This window comes from Mixophyes fleayi, chromosome 1, assembly GCF_038048845.1.
Source record: "Mixophyes fleayi isolate aMixFle1 chromosome 1, aMixFle1.hap1, whole genome shotgun sequence".
Taxonomy (NCBI): Eukaryota; Metazoa; Chordata; class Amphibia; order Anura; family Limnodynastidae; genus Mixophyes; species Mixophyes fleayi.
The window spans coordinates 209215953-209233537 of record NC_134402.1 but is presented as its reverse complement, the minus strand read 5'-3'; the positions used below and the strand labels follow the sequence as shown (position 1 = coordinate 209233537).

Here is a 17585-nt window from a genome sequence, read left to right as displayed (position 1 = left end):
TTGTCGAATGAAGAGCTTTCATGGTATGATCTATAAGGGTTAGAAATTCATCCGGGGGGAGGGGGTCCGAAATATTCAGTTTTCAGGACTCCCAAACCCTCAGCCACACCCCTGTTAATCAAATCTGTATATAAGTATCTAATTTAGAATTTATGTATCCGGAAAAAAGCCTAGTATAGATTCAAGATTGACGGATGTGCTGTCACTGATCGGTAATACAGCTCGTTGTTTACTTGTTATATAATGGCGGATCTGTAAGTAAATGTAAAAATGGGTATGTGGAAACGTATGCATCTCCTGCAGCTGTTGGAATGGGTACATTGTGCCACCAGGATCAAAGACCTCTTTCACCAAAAGAATGCCCTTCTTTTTCCAAACTTCATCATTTTGGTTGTCAAGTGCAGGGGTGAATTCTGGGTTGCCCCATAACGGTATATATATTTAGTAAAGCTTGATTTATTGTGTAATTTCTTGTTGATGGTCAGCCAGGCAGCATAGGTATTGTGGAACAGAACATTATGTGTTATTTCTGGTGGGATTGGGGTCTTTGGCAGGTGTAGGAACGCGGATGGGGTGCAAGGGAAAAAATACTCTTACTCTAACACTCTGTTCGTAAAATGATCTAGCTGTAACAGTCAATGTAACACATATCTGAACATGGCGGCCTTATTGAAGACCTGGATATCGGGAAAACCCAAACCCCCGTTTCGCCTATGCAAGATAAGCCTCTGTCGTGCTATTTTAGACTTTTTCTCCTGTCAAATAAACCGTCTGAAAAGGGCTGTACAATTTAATGAATCACTCTTACCAAGAGCTATGGGAAGCAGTAGGATGACATACATCAGCTTAGGAAAGATGATACTCTTAACGATAGCAGTTCTTCCCATTACAGACTCTTGTAAGTGCTTCCAATTGTTCAATTGTATCTGAATCTTATTAATAATGGGATTAAAGTTATGTTGATATAAGAGGTGTGGGGAGGGAATGACCTGTATCTTCAAGTATTTAGGAGCAGGTTTTAGAATTCGGAAAGTGCCAAGGTCATATATAGGTTGTTTCTTTGTTTGGGGGTTACCCAATGGAAGAACTTGTGATTTCTGAAAATTTATCTTGTAATCTGTAAATGAGCTAAATTTTCCTATCACATCGAGTACCGCTGGTATAGATGTTTCGGGTTTTGAGATGGACATTAACATATCATTAGCAAAAAGGGAAAGTTTCACCTTTGTTTTCCGCACCATAATCCCAGAAAATACGCTAGTCAGTCTCCGTGTTCCTGCCAATGGTTCCAGCATGATGACAAATAAAAGTGGGGAGAGCGGGCAACCCTGGCGGGTTCTCCTACCAATGGGAAGAGGTGTTAAAAGGTAACCATTGACCATGATCTGTGTCAGAGGGTTTGTATATATAGTTTTGATCATCTCCACGAATTGCATAGGAAAGCCAAATCGGAAGAGTCTCATAGGGATGATCCCAGTTCACCAAGTCGAAAGCCTTCTAGGCATCCAGTGAGAATAGCAGGGTGGGATCATCCCCACCAAACTCCCACTCCGACTGGAGCTTTGTGTCAACCTTCTAATGTTAGACACAAAGGTCCTACCCCATATAAAATCGGTTTGGGAAGGCTGTATAAAGGAGAGTAATATACTTTTACACTGTGGCTGGATCACTTATAAATAACTTATGGTATAAATTTATTTAAAGGAAATAGCGCAGGGCGCTTATTATATATAATTGCAAATGTACTTATTTTTGATATTGTGTGTATTTTGGTATAGGAAATGTCTTTTTTGTGGTTTTGTAACTTAGCTAGAAGAAATCTGCAATTAGGCATATGTGGGGAGGGAATCTGTTTTGCTGGTAGCAGGAAATGCTAACTATGAAGAGGTCAGGGGTACCAGGCCCAGGTGCACCAGCGACACTAGTAGCAACAGTTACCTAGAAGGAACCCGGTTCTGGATGCCGATAAGGAGTCCAGTGATGGCAGCAGCTTAAGCCCCTCCTACTGTAGTTAGAGGGCGCATTTGGGATAAAGAAAGGGAAAGGTGGCACAGTAAGCCAAGCCGGTTCCCACCAACAACAGACAGGGTGGCATCCTGTCACATACACATTCAGCAACAATTTTTGTAACGAGTTTATAATCTGTATTTAACAAAGATATTGGCCTATAGGAGCTTGGTAAGTCAGCGTCTCTACCAGCTTTTGGTAGGACTTTTTTTTTTTTTTTTTTAAATACATTTTACTTACTTTTAAGCTCTTTTGAAGAAGGTCCAGAAATGCACAGGTTCTAAAACACAGTGGGCGCTCTTGCTGTCAGCTGAGTTTTGACTGCTTGATGGAAGTGCCTGATCTGCAGATATTGATGGAGCTGTCCCATTGTAAAACCATAATGCTCCACCAGGTCAGAGAACTGCAGGAATAATGCGGTCTTGGTAATATGATTAAGGAGTAATTTGTCCCTACCAGCCCACTTGCTGTGCATAGGGTGAGAGAGGCAGGGTTTGACCAGATGGGTATCAGAATCGAAGGGGCGGGAGAAAGAGAGGCCATTCGTTTACATCGGGACCAGATAGAGAGTGAGAGGGCCACCACCGGGTAAGAACTAGCAAGAGGTTGGGCATTGTGCGGTAGGGAGCCAAAGCATGGAGCAGATCGGTGACCCCCTCTAAAAGGTCTGATTCTATGTCAACCCAGACCCTTGTTCCAGGTGAAGAGTGCCACTGCTTTACTGAAAATGCCCCCTTTAAGGGGGGAAATTTAACCTACTAGTTACGGTACTGACAAAAGGCTACGGTATTGACAGTAGGGAGAGGGAAAAGAAGAAGTGGGACAGTGACCCACATCAACACTTCTTATAAACAAAGTAGTAAGGTTGACTCAAATATATTCATGATGGTGTTTTGCATCTCTCCTAATAATAATAATAATAATAATATATGGCCCCCATTTGAAATAAAAGCGTTCTACTTCCTTTTCAATAACTGGAATAATTGCTCTCCTATCAAAATAGAGGATCTCTAACAACCCTGACTTCACATAACTAAGCAGACGTGGGAAAGCTGAAATCCAATTTCTTAGAATGAGTTTTTTCGCCATGGTTACCAGAACTGTCGGAACTGGTTTAATATTAGTCTTCAGCACATCCAGTAGCCATTCACAAAATCAGCAAATAGTCTTTTCTCAATGTAGTATGGAAACTAGAATTTATAAGCATCATGACTTTATCCCCGTACCTTGTTATCATTCTACAATGCCATAGAATGTGTATAAGGGTAGCTTCATCACATTTACACTTGGGATACCTGCCCATCTGATTTGGTACCAAATATTTTCTCTGGTGTTGGGATATATATGCCCTGTTAAGAATTTTGCAATGTACCTCCTGTAAGTCTACAGAAGTGAGTGTTTTCATTATGCAATCTAGATGTTCTAGCAGCGGTTCTGTGTCAGACAACTCAGGTAAATCTTTTTGCCCAACCGCCAGCGTCTTTGACCATAAGGCATTCGAGTCAACCACTATTAAGTATATATAGATATCTAATTCTATATTTATTAGTAATTAGAAATTGCAGAAGAGATTCAAACTCATCAGATGGAGGATGTGATTTGTGCTGTGTGATGGTGATAGCATAATGTCTAGGCTGTAAGTACTGTAAGTACATGTAATACAGGGTATTTGGAAGATTTTTTTTAACCTGCTAGAATATATATAGGGTGCCTCCAGAATTGAATATATTCTTAATAGCTGCAATTCCTTTCATTCTCCACGCTAGGCATGTAGAATTATCTAGGCCAGGCTAAAAATCTGGATTGCCCCAAAATGTGATATATATAGTATAAAACGTATTGCGGCAGTAAGATTTAGTAATTGCGGACCACGCTTTATAAGTATTAGTAAATATATCAGTATATTCATCATCATCATTCATTTATATAGCGCCACTGATTCCACAGCGCTGTACAGAGAACTCATTTACTTCAGTCCCTGTCCCACTGGAGCTTACAGTCTAAATTACCTAACATACACACACAGACAGAGAGAGACTAGGATCAATTTTAATAGCAGCCCATTAACCTACTAGTATGTTTTTGGAGTGTGGGAGGAAACGGGAGCACCCGGAGGAAACCCACGCAAACACGGGGAGAACATACAAACTCCACACAGATAAGGCCATGGTCGGAAATTGAACTCATGATCCCAGTGCTATGAGGCAAAAGTGCTAACCACTTAGCCACCGTGCTGCCCAGTATATTAGGGGGAATCAACGTCTTCGGCAGGTGTAGCAAGGCGGCCCCCTCAAGTAAGGTGCAAAAACCTCCACCTCCAAACTTTTATTGGTATATGTCAATCTAGAAGCCAGACCAAAGCAAATCTGAACAGAGCTGATTTTGAAAAAGGTTCGACATTTGGGAACCCAATCCCTCCATGTTTTATACGTAGAGCGAGTATTACCCGAGTAATTCTCTGCTTTTTGGATTGCTATAAAAATTGTGTGTACATTACGGTGCAGGTATGAGCATCTGACTTTGTGATGCTGACTTGCAGCATTTGGAGTAAGTATGCTGGGGAATATAACACTTTTGAGAACGACGTTCTGGCCGAAGAGAGATAATTGAAGTTTTTCCAATTGTTTAAAATAGAAGCTATACGTGCCAGGAGTGGTGAAAAGTTCTTTTTATATAAATTGTGTAATTGTGGAGTGAGATAAACACCTAAGTATTTAAGTTTGTGTTTCGAGATTTTAAATTGGGACACAATCGTAAGTGAGTCAAGGATATGCTGGGAACCAGATATGGGCATCACCTTGGATTTGTGTACATTTATCTTATATCAGGCAAAACATCCAAAATTATGCAGGATGGCCAAGACCTCAGGGTTAGATACTAACAATTACATGTCATCGGCAAACAATGCCAGTTTACAGACACTATTACCTATATTAATACCTTGGTACTATGGACAAGCCCTTAGGGCTACAGCTAGCGGATCCAATGCCAAACAATAAGGGCGAATGCGGGCATCCCTGCCTGTACCCGTCTGCACTACAAATGGAGCCAAAATATAACCATTAGTCATGACCCATGTTAATGGCTCAGTGTATAAAATTCGAAAGATCTCAATAAAATCCGAACCTATCCAGTGACTCAAATAAATGGTCCCAAGTCACCAAATTGAATGTCTTCTCGGCATCTAAGGAAAGCACCAGACTTGGCCCCTAGGTGCCTGAGGATTCTATATCTTGAATTATCAGCAGTATCTTCTGCACATTAGTCACTGAATGACGGTTCCAATTGAACCGTTTGGCCACAGTGAACAATGGAAGGCAAAATATCTTTCAGTCGTTCTGCCATTATTTTGGTAAAAATCTTAGACTATATCCAGTAATGATATTGGACGGTATAAGCCTGGGTTTATGGGTCTCTTCTGCATGATAGTATTATATTAAGTTTGCTAATGCTTCAGCAACATATGATTGAAGGACCCTATAAAAATTCCCCACTTAATCCAATCAGGGCCTGGAGATTTAAAGGATTTTAAGTGGCGGATTGTCTTAGAGACCTCGTTGACAGTAATGATTTGAGGGATCTTGACTTTGTCCCAAAAGATGCGCTTGGCATCCACATCAATTGGTGGTTGGCTATATAGTTTCTGATAAAAGCATTAAAGAACCTCAGTTATATCTTTCCCCGAATGGCTCAACTGAAAGCGGGTTAACATAGCGGCTCTTTCCCTCGTCTGAAAGAGCCGCTATGTTAACACTAGGTCTATCCCCTCTAAGAAGATCTGAGAGGAGTTTCCCTGACTTGTTTCCTTGCTTATAAAATTTAAATTTACCTTTATTAACAAGATTGGGCCCCAGTTGAGTGACTATTGTGTTAAAAATTTACTTTTTTTATGATAAAATAATTGTTTGTACCAAGGGCAGGGATTTGTTTTCATATTATGAATTGCCTCAGTTACCTTCCTCTGTGCTGTAAGATATGCCTCGGACTGGTCTTTCTTAAATTGTTTAGTAAAACAAATTATCTCCCCCTGTAAGACCGCCTTAACTGTCTGCCGGGTTTGACGGACGATCCTGGTTATTGTGTTGATATGTAACCCAAGCAGCTTTAAGCCTATTGCGAAATTTGATAGAAGTTGTTAAATAAGTTGGGAACCGCCAGTGGCGGTAATCTCCTTAGAAGTGGGATTTTCAATCTTACTCCAGATAGGTGTATGATCTGAAATACTCATTGGTTCTATTTGAGCTTCCTGAACCCTGGTTACCATTGATTTTGAGATCAGAAAAAAAATCTATTCATGAGAATGTGGAATGTGTAGCAGAGAGGCAGGTATAATCCAGAGTCATTCCTAATTTGCCATACATCCTCTACAGTTTTGTGACTAAATGATGAATGTCAATTTGGTGTTTTCGAAGCTTGCCCTGTTTCCTGACCTATCCAAATGTTGGGATGCTACTATGTTAAAGTTGCCTCATAAAATTATATGAGTATCTACATAAGTGTACAACTTATTTAGGATACTTTGGAAAAAAGACTTACTATAAACATTTAGGGCATATATATATTACAAAGAGTATAACATATCCCCTCAACAGAAATATCTAATTCTCACAGAAGAATCAACAAACTTATGAGGTATATAAAATTGTAGCACCTTCCAAATTTGTATAGCACCTTCCCTGGCCTTAGAGTTGTAAGATGCTAACGCTAGCACATTTGGCAAAGCATGTTAAGTGTCGCATGTTCAGAAATGGATAAGTGCGTCTCTTGCAAAAAAGTGATATCTGCTTGCAATTAATATATGTGAGTATTTTTCTAAGTTTTATGGGGGAGTTGATCCCTCCTACATTCCACTAACAATCCTTAAGTGCAGGCATATTTGCGAAAACACATCAGCAGTAGATTAAAATGTGCCATGTAAGTAGAGATGGGCGGGCTCGGTTCCCAGAGATCCGAACCCACCCGAACTTCGCCTATCCCTCAGTACTCTCCCGCCCGTTCAGGATCAAAATCGAGGCAAAACGTCATCATGACGTAGTCGGATCTCAGAGCTCGGTTCTCGCGATATTTGAAAAGCATAAAGACCCGCCTACACAGCAATCCATCACCATTTGACAGAGGGAGAGAGCAGGGTTAGGTCACAGGCTGTATTAGAGCAGGGACAGAGCAATAATTGTACACCTTATTCTTTCTATTATTATTTCAATTCTAATCTATTCAATTCTATTATTATAACCAATTCTATTAGCAATTGTTAGAGCAGTAAGCGAGAAGGATAGAGGAGGCTTTTTTTTAAAAAATATTTTGCACTACAAGTGCTTTGGGGTGTCCCATATTCCCCAGTGTGAAACAATAATTTTTCTGGCTGTCAAAAGTGATATTTATCAACAGTATCTATATTTTTTTGCACTACAAGTGTTTTGGGCTCATTAAAATGGATTCAAAGCAGTCCACATATGAGCAGAATCATCAAGCAGGTGCTGGCACCAGTCCTGATGGTACTGTTCCCAGTGCGTCATCTGGTAAAGCCTATGTAAAAGTACATAGTCCCAAAATAAATTTACCGTGTTGAAGCGAAAACGAAATGTAACTGAGGAAAAGTTAACTGCCGATAAAAAAAAAATTGCCAACATGCCATTCTACACACACAGTGGCAAAGAAAGAAAGAGGCTTTCGCCTTTCTCTATTAGTGGCAGATCAAAAAATGTTACTGAGCCTTCTTCTTGTACGATCACTCGTGTCCAAGCAAGAGCAAGTAATTTGGAGTCTAAAAGTGGTGCACAATTACTATTACATGTCAAAGCCGAGCTGCAAATAAACAGTAAGGCATTAGAGGATAATGTATGCTCTGAATCAGAAATGACACCAATCCCTGTGGAGAGTCCATCCACCAGTGGTATGTCTAATCGTGAGCATTCTGTTTGTGTACCCAAAAAGGAGGGCCCTTTCAGCAGTTCTGCTGATGTGTGCCTGAACAGCCCGAGTGTAGCCGGTGATACACAAAATGAGGATGCCACTTTAGAATTAGAAGAGGATGAGGGGGAGGGGGAGATTTGTGTAGGCAACGAGGGCGCTAATGAGGATGTTGATAAGCATGTGGTTGTTTGTGTAAGTCCTGCACCAGTGGCAGCAGTTCTGGCACGTGACAAGAAAAAGGCCATTGTCATGCCTGGGCATAAAACAAAAAAAATCCACTTCTTATGTGTGGAATTATTTCTACCCAAATCCAGACAACAGTTATATAGCCATTTGTAGTGTATGTCAAGCCACAGTCAGTGGAGGGAGGGACCTTAACCATCTTGGAACCTCGTCTATGTTATGCCATTTGACGAGAGTTCATGGCAAAGTGTTGGGAAAAGCTGAAAAGTTCTTCCAAAAAAATTACAAGCACTCCATCATCAGCTAGGACCCTTCGGTCACCTACATCCCGACGGCTACAAAATACACCCACAACACCATCCTCATCAATATCCTCAGTAGTGCTCGGAGTTAGCCCTGCATCCCACTTAGTAAGGCTGGATGACTCCTGCTCTATAATTGATTCCTCTGAAGAAAGCGTTAGTCCCACTGCTGCTGCTGCTGCTGGCGGTGAATCGTCAGTCCAGAGGAAGGTCAAGAAAAAGAGCATTCCTAGATTTCAACAATTAACTGTGAAACAATCATTTGCTAGAGGAAGCAAATATGACAGCAGTCACCCAGTCGCCAAGCGAATCACAGATGCCATGGCTACCATGTTAGTGTTAGATCTGTGTCCAATATCCACAATAAACGCAACTGGTTATTCACAGTTAATTGAGGTTTTGTGTCCGCGATACATAATTCCATTGCGACACCATTTTTCCAGTAAAGCTATTCCACAACTATACCAAAAAGTGTGTATAAATGTAGAGATTGCGCTGAAAAATGCCATTCTGCCCACTGTCCACTTAACCACAGATATGTGGACAAGTGGGAGTGGGCAAACCAAAGACTATCTGACTGTGACAGCCCACTGGGTTGGTCATTCGCCTTCACCAGCAGGAACAGCAGCATGTACACCACTACGTAACATTTGTCACAGACAGGCCACTCATTGAATCACCGGCTTCACTAACAGCCATACAGCTGACAATTTGTTACGAAAACTAAGAGATGTGATTGATACATGGCTCATACCACTTGGACTCTCCCCAGAATATGTAATTTCTGATAACGCCAACAATATAGTGCGAGCATTACAGCTGGGTGAATTCCATCACATTCCCGGTTTTGCTCACACCATCAACTTGGTGGTGCAGAGCTTCCTAAGAAATAACCGTGAGGTGCAGGAGATGATTTCTTTGGCCCGTAAAATTTGAGGCCATTTCAGGCATTCTGAAACAGCATGTAGGAGATTGCAGCATCTCCAAGAACAGTTTACCTTGCCCTGCCGCCAACTTAAGCAAGAGGTGGTAACCAGGTGGAATTCCACCCTGTACATGCTTCAGAGGATGGAGGAACAGCGCAAATCCATCCAAGCGTATTGCCATGACATTGGAAAAGGAGGGGGGGATGTGTAATTCACTCTTGCACAGTGGGGAATCCTTTCAGTGCTGTGAAAGGTGCTGAAACCATTTGAAGTTGTGACGTGTGAAGTGAGTGCAGACTCTACTAGCTTGAGCCAAGTCATTCCTTTAATTAGACTATTGGAAAAGCAGCTTGAGAAACTGAAGGAGGAGATGAAAGCAAGCAATTCCGCAAAGTATGTTGCCCTGGTAGATCAAGTACTTAATTCGCTTCACAATGATCCTCGAGTTATTAAAATCTTGAACTCGGATCACTACGTTTTGGCCACTGTGCTTGATCCAAGGTTTAAGACCTACATTGAGTCTTTGCTTCAAAATGAGCGAGATGGGAACTTTTGCGAGGAGCTATTGCTCAGCAAGTTGTCCGCTGAACTGGGCCTTGGCTTGAGAATGTGTCCTCCTTCAGTTTCTCAAGCAGCTGCTGCTCGTAAAAAATACAAATTTTCCAAAAAGAAGCTGGTTTGAAGGATTTTTCAAAAAAATGTGTGACCTTGCCCATAACTCCATCCAATACGAGTATTAACATGCAAAGGATGCAAAGGATGCTGGAGGATTATTTTCAAGAGGTAATTGATATGGAAATGTAAGACAGTCCCTTTCCTTACTGGGAAGAAAAGCAGGCCATTTGGAAACCCATGTACAAACTTGCTTTGCAATACCTAAGCTGCCCACCCTCCAGTGTGTACTCTGAACGAGTATTCAGCACAGACGGGAACCTAGTCAGTGATCGCTGTAGAAGGTTACTTCCAAAAAATGTGGAGAAAATTATGTTTATAAAAATGAACTACATCTTCCACGAAGAAGGCCTTCACCATCCAAGACATCCAAGCACTGACAGTTCTCTAATGGCGGATTCAAGCGGCGATGAATTAATAGCCTGTGATGATGATGTACACACTGATGAGGGTGAGGATGAAGCTGAAGATGATGACGATAACATGTTTTTAATACTTTCTATTTAAGTGTAGGGTGCAATCTACCCCCATATTGGAAAGGGACTTGGGGCATTTCTATATCACGTACCGTCTTGAAAGGCTGCTGTTTTGGCAATTTCTCAATAAGGGTAGGGTGTCATACACAGACTGACCCCAAACTGGCTTTGTCCATTTCAATTAATATTGTACAGTCTATAATGGCTGAATTTTTTACTATTTTCTACAAGTGGAGGGGGGCCTATAGAGACAGAAACCAAACTGCCTCTGTCCATTTTTTTTTAGATATTTAACTATAAGTGTAGTGTGTAATATACACCCAAAGAAGATGGCTGCATTGCCAATAGATGTAGAGGAAAACAATCTGGTTTGTGTGTAGAATTAATGACGGCCCACCAGGAATTAAACTGTTTTTATCATAATTTATTAGCTTTACAATTATATTACTTATCCAAGAAACAGGTGGACCACTAAATTCAGTTATTTTATGCCCAAAAACATTGATTTTTAAAACAAAACGGCAAAACAAAACCAAACAAAACCAAAACCAAAACCAAAACACGCAAGGGCGGTTTGCCAAAACCAAAACACAACGGTAATCCAGATCCAAAACCAGAACCAAAACACGGGGGTCAGTGAGCATCTCTACTTGTCAGGAACATTTACAGCTGCATAAGGAGAAATAAATAAATCAGCAGTTTAGTGAGCACAGATTTTGGTAATTTCAGTTAGCTTAAGGAGAAAGAAAAAAACAATGGATAAGAATTAAAACATAAGGGCCAAGGGGAATTGTAAAAGTTGGGAGATAAACATAAAAAAAAAAAAAAAGAATGTAAACAATGCTGACCTATAAAAAAAACCATTTGGAAGTATAGGAACCACTCCAGGTCACGACATATGTCCCTCACTAAAATAGCAAAGGATAATCTAACAAAAGGACAAGAGAATAACCTCATTTTAGATTATGCCAGCAATGGCGACATAGTACTCCAAATAACTAAGTAAACGTATTAACTAGTCATGGATTGACCGTAAATAACTAATAGAATCAGCATGACAAATGATAAATGAGAGAGGTACTTTACATGTAACATCATATGATGAAGCAAAGGAGATGTAATGATAAATAATTCAAATAACATATATCTGGACCTCATAATATGGCGAACATATAGACTGTAATACCAATTTTTTTTTTTTTTTTAGAAGTAACTGGATAATGTGCAGTTATCTGACCTGTCAAACCCGACATAATGTGAGTTGAGGATTATTGTAACTCCAAGTCCTTAGGTTAAGATTAATTAGCATTCAGCATTCTCGTGTCAAAAGTAGGATTGTCTACAGGAATAACAAGCAAACAAACAGTGTTTAAACACTAGGAAAAATTAGAAGCCATCTCAACAGGCCATTAGGGTTATCCTAGCATGGATCAGATGCTAGAAAAATTGTCCTCTGGGGCCCCAGAGGACGGCACAGACATGGCTTCTTCTTCATCCAGAAAGAAGCTCGCGTCATCGGCTGTCATAAAGTCCTTTTAATCTCTACATCTTTATCATTAAATGTATGTAGACGAACTGGATATAGTAGCGCAAACTTGCGACTTGCAGCGACCATCCTTGCACATATAGGGGAAAAGTCTTTCCTGACTCTGGTTACTTCTGCTGAATAGTCCTGAAACAGGAGCAATCTGCTATTTACCAAAGAGATGATTCCTATATTTTTAGCTGCAGACCAGAATGACATCTTGTGTTTACAGTTAAGACACTTAAATATAATTGTCCTTGGTCTCTGGTCTCCGTTATCTCTCGGTGGACCTAAGCGATAATCCCTCGTTGTTCTCCTGTAAGCTGTAGTATTGCAGGAAAAGTAACTGAGAGAAAATGATCAAGAGCAGGTCTCCAGTAGGCCCACCAGGCGCAGATTATTCCGTTGCAACCGAGGTCATCAACCTTATTTATCATTTATTTCTGGGATTTCTGCAGAAGAGAAACTTGTGTTTTCACGGCCACAGTCTCTTGAAAGTTCTCCCCAATATTCTGTTTGTTAGTACGTACTTACCGAGTCATTTGGGACACTTGCTCTTTTAGTGCCTGTATGGCCACTGGAAGTTTGCCAGCCTGGGCCTGCATCAAGGGCTCCATTGTTTCTTTTATGGCACGGACCACCTCAGCATGTGATACAGGTGGAGGTATCGTAGTGCCAGGTGTAAGATCAGTACCCAATGTCAGTGTGTCAGACAAGGGTCCGCCAGTTGCTGACATGGATATCTCTGATGTCTGGGCTTTTGCCTGTTGAGCATCAGTGGAGTCGCCTTTTTTGTGGTCTCGGTCATTACGTGAGCTTTGATGTTTGGAGCTAGATGGCATGGTTACAAATCTGTCCATATTCTCACTCAAAACTACTTAGTATTCAATATTTCTCAGACATCTGTTTGTCAGCATATACAAATATGTGGGGTTGTTAAACACATCTGTTGTGATGACCTTAGGAATGGGGATGATAGATTACTTTACATTTTGTCAGAAGAGTTCAATTTGGAGAACTCTATTAGTGCAGAGACACACCCACCGGAAGTCTTTTAAGAGCATATCTTTAAAAGTACCTTGTATCTCTTAATAAAAGTGATTACCAGGTAGACCATTGTAATGTCAGATTTGAGTCAAACAAAATATGTAGAAGACACCCATTCCCCACCCCTCTCAACCCCCCATCATCACCACAACCACCAACACCCTAAACAACTGAAGCGTGTAAGAATAGTTGGGTTTTGGAGTCGGGGAGTAGAAAGAGGGAAAAGATAGGGAAAAGAGAGACAAACATAGAAACGAGAATGTAAATATAACTGAAGGCAAGAAGAACGATCACATAGAACGGTATCTTCCTTGACACAGGGAGAGGCAGTACTTTCATCATAGCTAGCTATGAGGTGTGAAGGTCTCTGATAGACCACAACTTGTAAAGACAACACTATATAAGTGGAATATTAACAATGAAAACTTTAGAACACAAGTGGAACAATGCAAATTCAATAATAACAAACATTAGTGCACGTAGTAATCTGCCTTGGGTGTAAATGACCCAAAAGGCATTTGGACAATTATAACATGAAGAATTTAGTTCAGAATAAATAGAAAAGGGTTTAAAATTAACTTAGCAAGCATAAGTATTTGAGAATATAAAAAACTATCTGGAAATATCTGGAACCGCTCAAGGAAAATAATTAAGCAGTTAGTATTATATTTGTCACAGACGTTCCGGACCTGGGAACATTCCCTGTCACATATTTTAGCGACTATTAGGAGCATATAAAAAAAAAAACCCATACCAAAATGACAGGATAACAATAAACATTAAGAGATTATACTCATCTCCCAATGGAAGCTCATGAAATATTCGTCTAGATAAACTTGCACGTCGCCAACATTATTAAAGTCCTGTAATTCCTTGCCTTGAAATAAGTGCAGCTTCAGATAGATAAGCGCAAATTTCTTTCTTTAACCAGGCGTGAACAGACTGAAGACATCTCATTACGAGCTCTGGAGACTTCTGTGGAATAGTCCTAGAATAAAAATAATTGATACTCTTGCTATAGAATCTTTCCGAACTGCTTCGCTGCTGTCCAGAATTTGAATTTGTGAACACCGTTCAAACATTTAAAGGTGACTGTTCGAGGTTTGTTATCAAGATTGTCCTTAGGTGGACGAGCGTCGTGCCCTCTCCATCACTATTCCTTTCAGGTCGTCCGACACATAAGTAAGGCCGGTAGGTCCGTTGTAAGAAAATGATATTAAAGCTTGACCTTTATCCACTGCATGGCTTGATATAGAATCGGCCCATCTAACCCTGCCCGATCTCTCCTCTCTCTGGGGCGTATCTCCCGCCCGTCGCCCCCGTGCTGTTTGAGCACTGCCTTCTATCAAATTTCATGCTATGCTCTGGGACTCCAACTCCTTCAAACTAAAACTTTCAACTGCAATATCTCCTTTAACCCCCATCTGGCATAACCCAGTGTTCCCTCCCGGATCTGCCTCTACAATCCACCGTAACTGGTCTCGTGCAGGGCTTAAATTTCCAGTAGATTTTTCCAAACAGGGCCGCTGGCTTTCGCTAGCGGATCTCCAACCCCAATCCCCGTCCCAAATCCTCAGCCCCTTTGAATTCTTCCAAATTAATCATTTCTTGCGATCCCTGCCACCAACCTATGTTCTTAGGGACCTTACTCCATTTGAATCTCTTTGTAGAAAACATCCCTTGGACAAGGGCATGATTTCTCAAATATATAGCTTTCTTCTCACTTTTGCCCTTCCCTCTTCAAACCCTCATGAAGACGAGTGGGAAAAGGACCTTGGTCCTCCCCCGGATGAAGAGGCTTGGGAGGACATGAGACTGGGGATAGCTAAATGCTCTATATCAACTAAACTCAAGGAAACCTCCTACAAAATTTATTACCGTTGGTATTACACTCCCACAAGACTCCATAGAATGTTTCCCTCTTCCTCACCCTGCTGTTGGCGGGACTGTGGCCAAAGGGGTACGATGTTTCATATTTGGTGGTCTTGCACGATTATCACCACCTTCTGGGATTCAGTCCATAGTTTCCTAAATACCCTTTTTGAAGCCCACATCCCGAAAGATCCCTGGATATTTCTTTTATGTTACCCTCCCCAAGACCTGGACAAATTCTCCAAGAAATTAACTGCCCACATCCTGACAGCAGCCAAATCACTCATATCCCTTAATTGGAAAAAGAAATCACCTCCATCCCTTTTGGCTTTCAAGAAGCAGATTTGGCACGTGGCCGCTATGGAGGAGATTACGTACTACCTCCACGATAGAGGCCACATCTTCAGTCAAGTCTGGGCTCCATGGCTAGCCGTGGAACTCACCTTCCCCCCTCAACGCTCCGCGTCCTCCGACCTGACCCATGTGCGATAACCCTAACTCTTCCCGACACATATCTTCCCTTCTACTATAGGCTCAACACATCCTAGTTATCCTCTAAATACTTACAGTGCTTATCTTTGTGGTCCTACCCCCCTCACCCCTCCCCCACAATCCCTTTTGTTCCTACACCCATTTTATATTACCCATTTTATTTTGCTATATGTAAAAACCGGTCATTTTTGTCTAAAGGTTTCCTAATATGCGATACACCACAATAACTGTTGTGATTTTACTGTGTATGCTACACAGTGTTATCGTTTTGCTGTCTGTATTTTCTTGATTGACCACTGAAAATAAAAAATTATAAAAAAAAAAGCTTGACCTTTAAAGGATTCCGGGAGCCCAACTAGTCGAACGTTATTACGTCTTGATCTGTTTTCAAGGTCATCAATCTTGTTGAGCATCTGTTTCTGGAAGCGTGGTAACTTCCTGCGTCAGGGAAGAAATGTCCTGCATTTTTTCCCCTATACGTTGTTCGTTAATCTGAACTTGCTTATTGGTAGTAGCAATTTGGTCTGTTGGCTCTTTGATGGCATCTGTGAATTTTGTGGCCTGTGTTTGTAGCAAGGGCTCCACGGTTTCCCATATTGCCTTGACAACAGCATCATAAGACAAAGGTGTTTCAGAGCTCAGACTATTCTGGTCAGAAGGCAATGGATTAGGCAATGGGAGATCCATAGCTGGGCCAGTGTTGGCTTGATTAGTTTTTTTTTTCCAGAAGTATTTGCGTGAGTCTCGCCATTTTTCTTCTTGGATTTCGAACGTTGTAGTTTAACCGAAGAAGATGTCTTTATCCATTTTCAGCACCAGTAAATTGTGGTTTTTTGCACTAGTAGATGAGATTGTGGCTGTGGAATAGAGACCATCCACTTTAGTTTCTTACATATTGCATATACTTCAATTTAGGAAAAATAGGAAGTAACGTAATAGGCACTCAAAGTGAGAACCCCAGCGGTGCTGCAGATTTAACAGTGAATGACCGTTGTTACAACAGAACTCAGATGTGCAGCTCATGAAAATCGATGGAAAATCAAACAGCTGTAGCACCACAGTCATATAGAGTGTACAGCGAGGTAAACTAGTCACTGAGAGGTGTTCAGCTACCAAGATGATATAGAGGTTCTTGAATTCTGCAGTTTCACCATAAGATGGCAGCAGGCAATTCTATCGTAGCTAGAAATTGTACTGGAATGAGAGTTGAGCTCCAAATATTGAGGATTAAACCCACAGTTGCCAAAATCAAAGGACAGGTTTATACATGTCCTTTGATTTTGGCAACTGTGGGTTTAATCCTCGATAAAAACACTCGTAAAGTAGGCCACAAGTACATATATTGATACAAGTTCAGTAGAGATATTCATTAGAGATATTCAGGTATACTTGTACCCAATTGAACAGGGTAGATAAAATGACACTGTGGTCAGTTACTGGAGAGCCACGCTCCAAAGCCTGTGTTTAGGTCAGAGGTGGAATAACGTCTCAAGACACTGTCCGTGTTACATTCTGCACCCTGGCCTCTCTTCCCCAGCGCTTGATGTTATGCTGTCACGTGTGGATCAGCAGTATCTGGAGCCACAGGGCTAGTGACTGCTCTAATATATAGTGAGGTAGCGTACCTGTCTGATAGTGTGGTGGTGGACCACATTGGGGACCTCACTGGCAGTTACTGGAAAGAGGCGGGGTATCGGAAGTTGCAGGTCTGATAGTGGCGTTGGGTGAGGCGGTGCCGGGTAAGATCACAAATCAATGCTGTGCCTGACTATCTACGTGGTAACGGGGGAATGGCTCTGCGTTTCGTGCCAAAAACTTCTTTTCCCAATATGGGACCTTTGTGGTACTGGCAGATGGGAGGTTTGAGTCTCAGGTAGTAGCTTGAGGGCTCAGCGATCCGGACAAGTTGTTTGCAAGTGGTGCGTGTCGGTAAACAACCAGTTGTCAGGTCAAAATAGCTCACTGTGGAAAGAGCTAGCACAAAGTCCGTCCGGCCATGTTGGCTGCTAAGCCACGCCCCCTTATTCCCCGTTTTTTAGTGTGATATATCTCATAAAAAAAATTCACATCTCAGTGCCTAATACACATATCACTTTGAAATTTTTATCCTTTGGCAATCACAATATGGGGATTCCAGAAAAAAAAAGTTTTATCTATCTTGCCTGACAGA

General features: G+C 41.3%; 1 protein-coding gene across 3 annotated transcripts in view; it reads right to left on the bottom strand.

Annotated features, from left to right (window-relative positions):
* Window positions 1–17585, bottom strand: part of LOC142149051 (lysine-specific demethylase 4B-like) — a 208013-nt gene that overhangs the window by 11036 nt on the left and 179392 nt on the right. Inside the window, exon 18 of one of the 3 annotated variants that reach the window (XM_075204835.1) lies at window positions 13929–14039. The exons of the other annotated variants lie outside the window; for them this stretch is intronic. Within the exon in view, the coding sequence (XP_075060936.1) occupies window positions 13947–14039 (93 nt within the window). The 3' untranslated portion in view covers window positions 13929–13946. The remainder of the gene's footprint in view (window positions 1–13928; window positions 14040–17585) is intronic. 3 annotated transcript variants of the gene reach the window in all.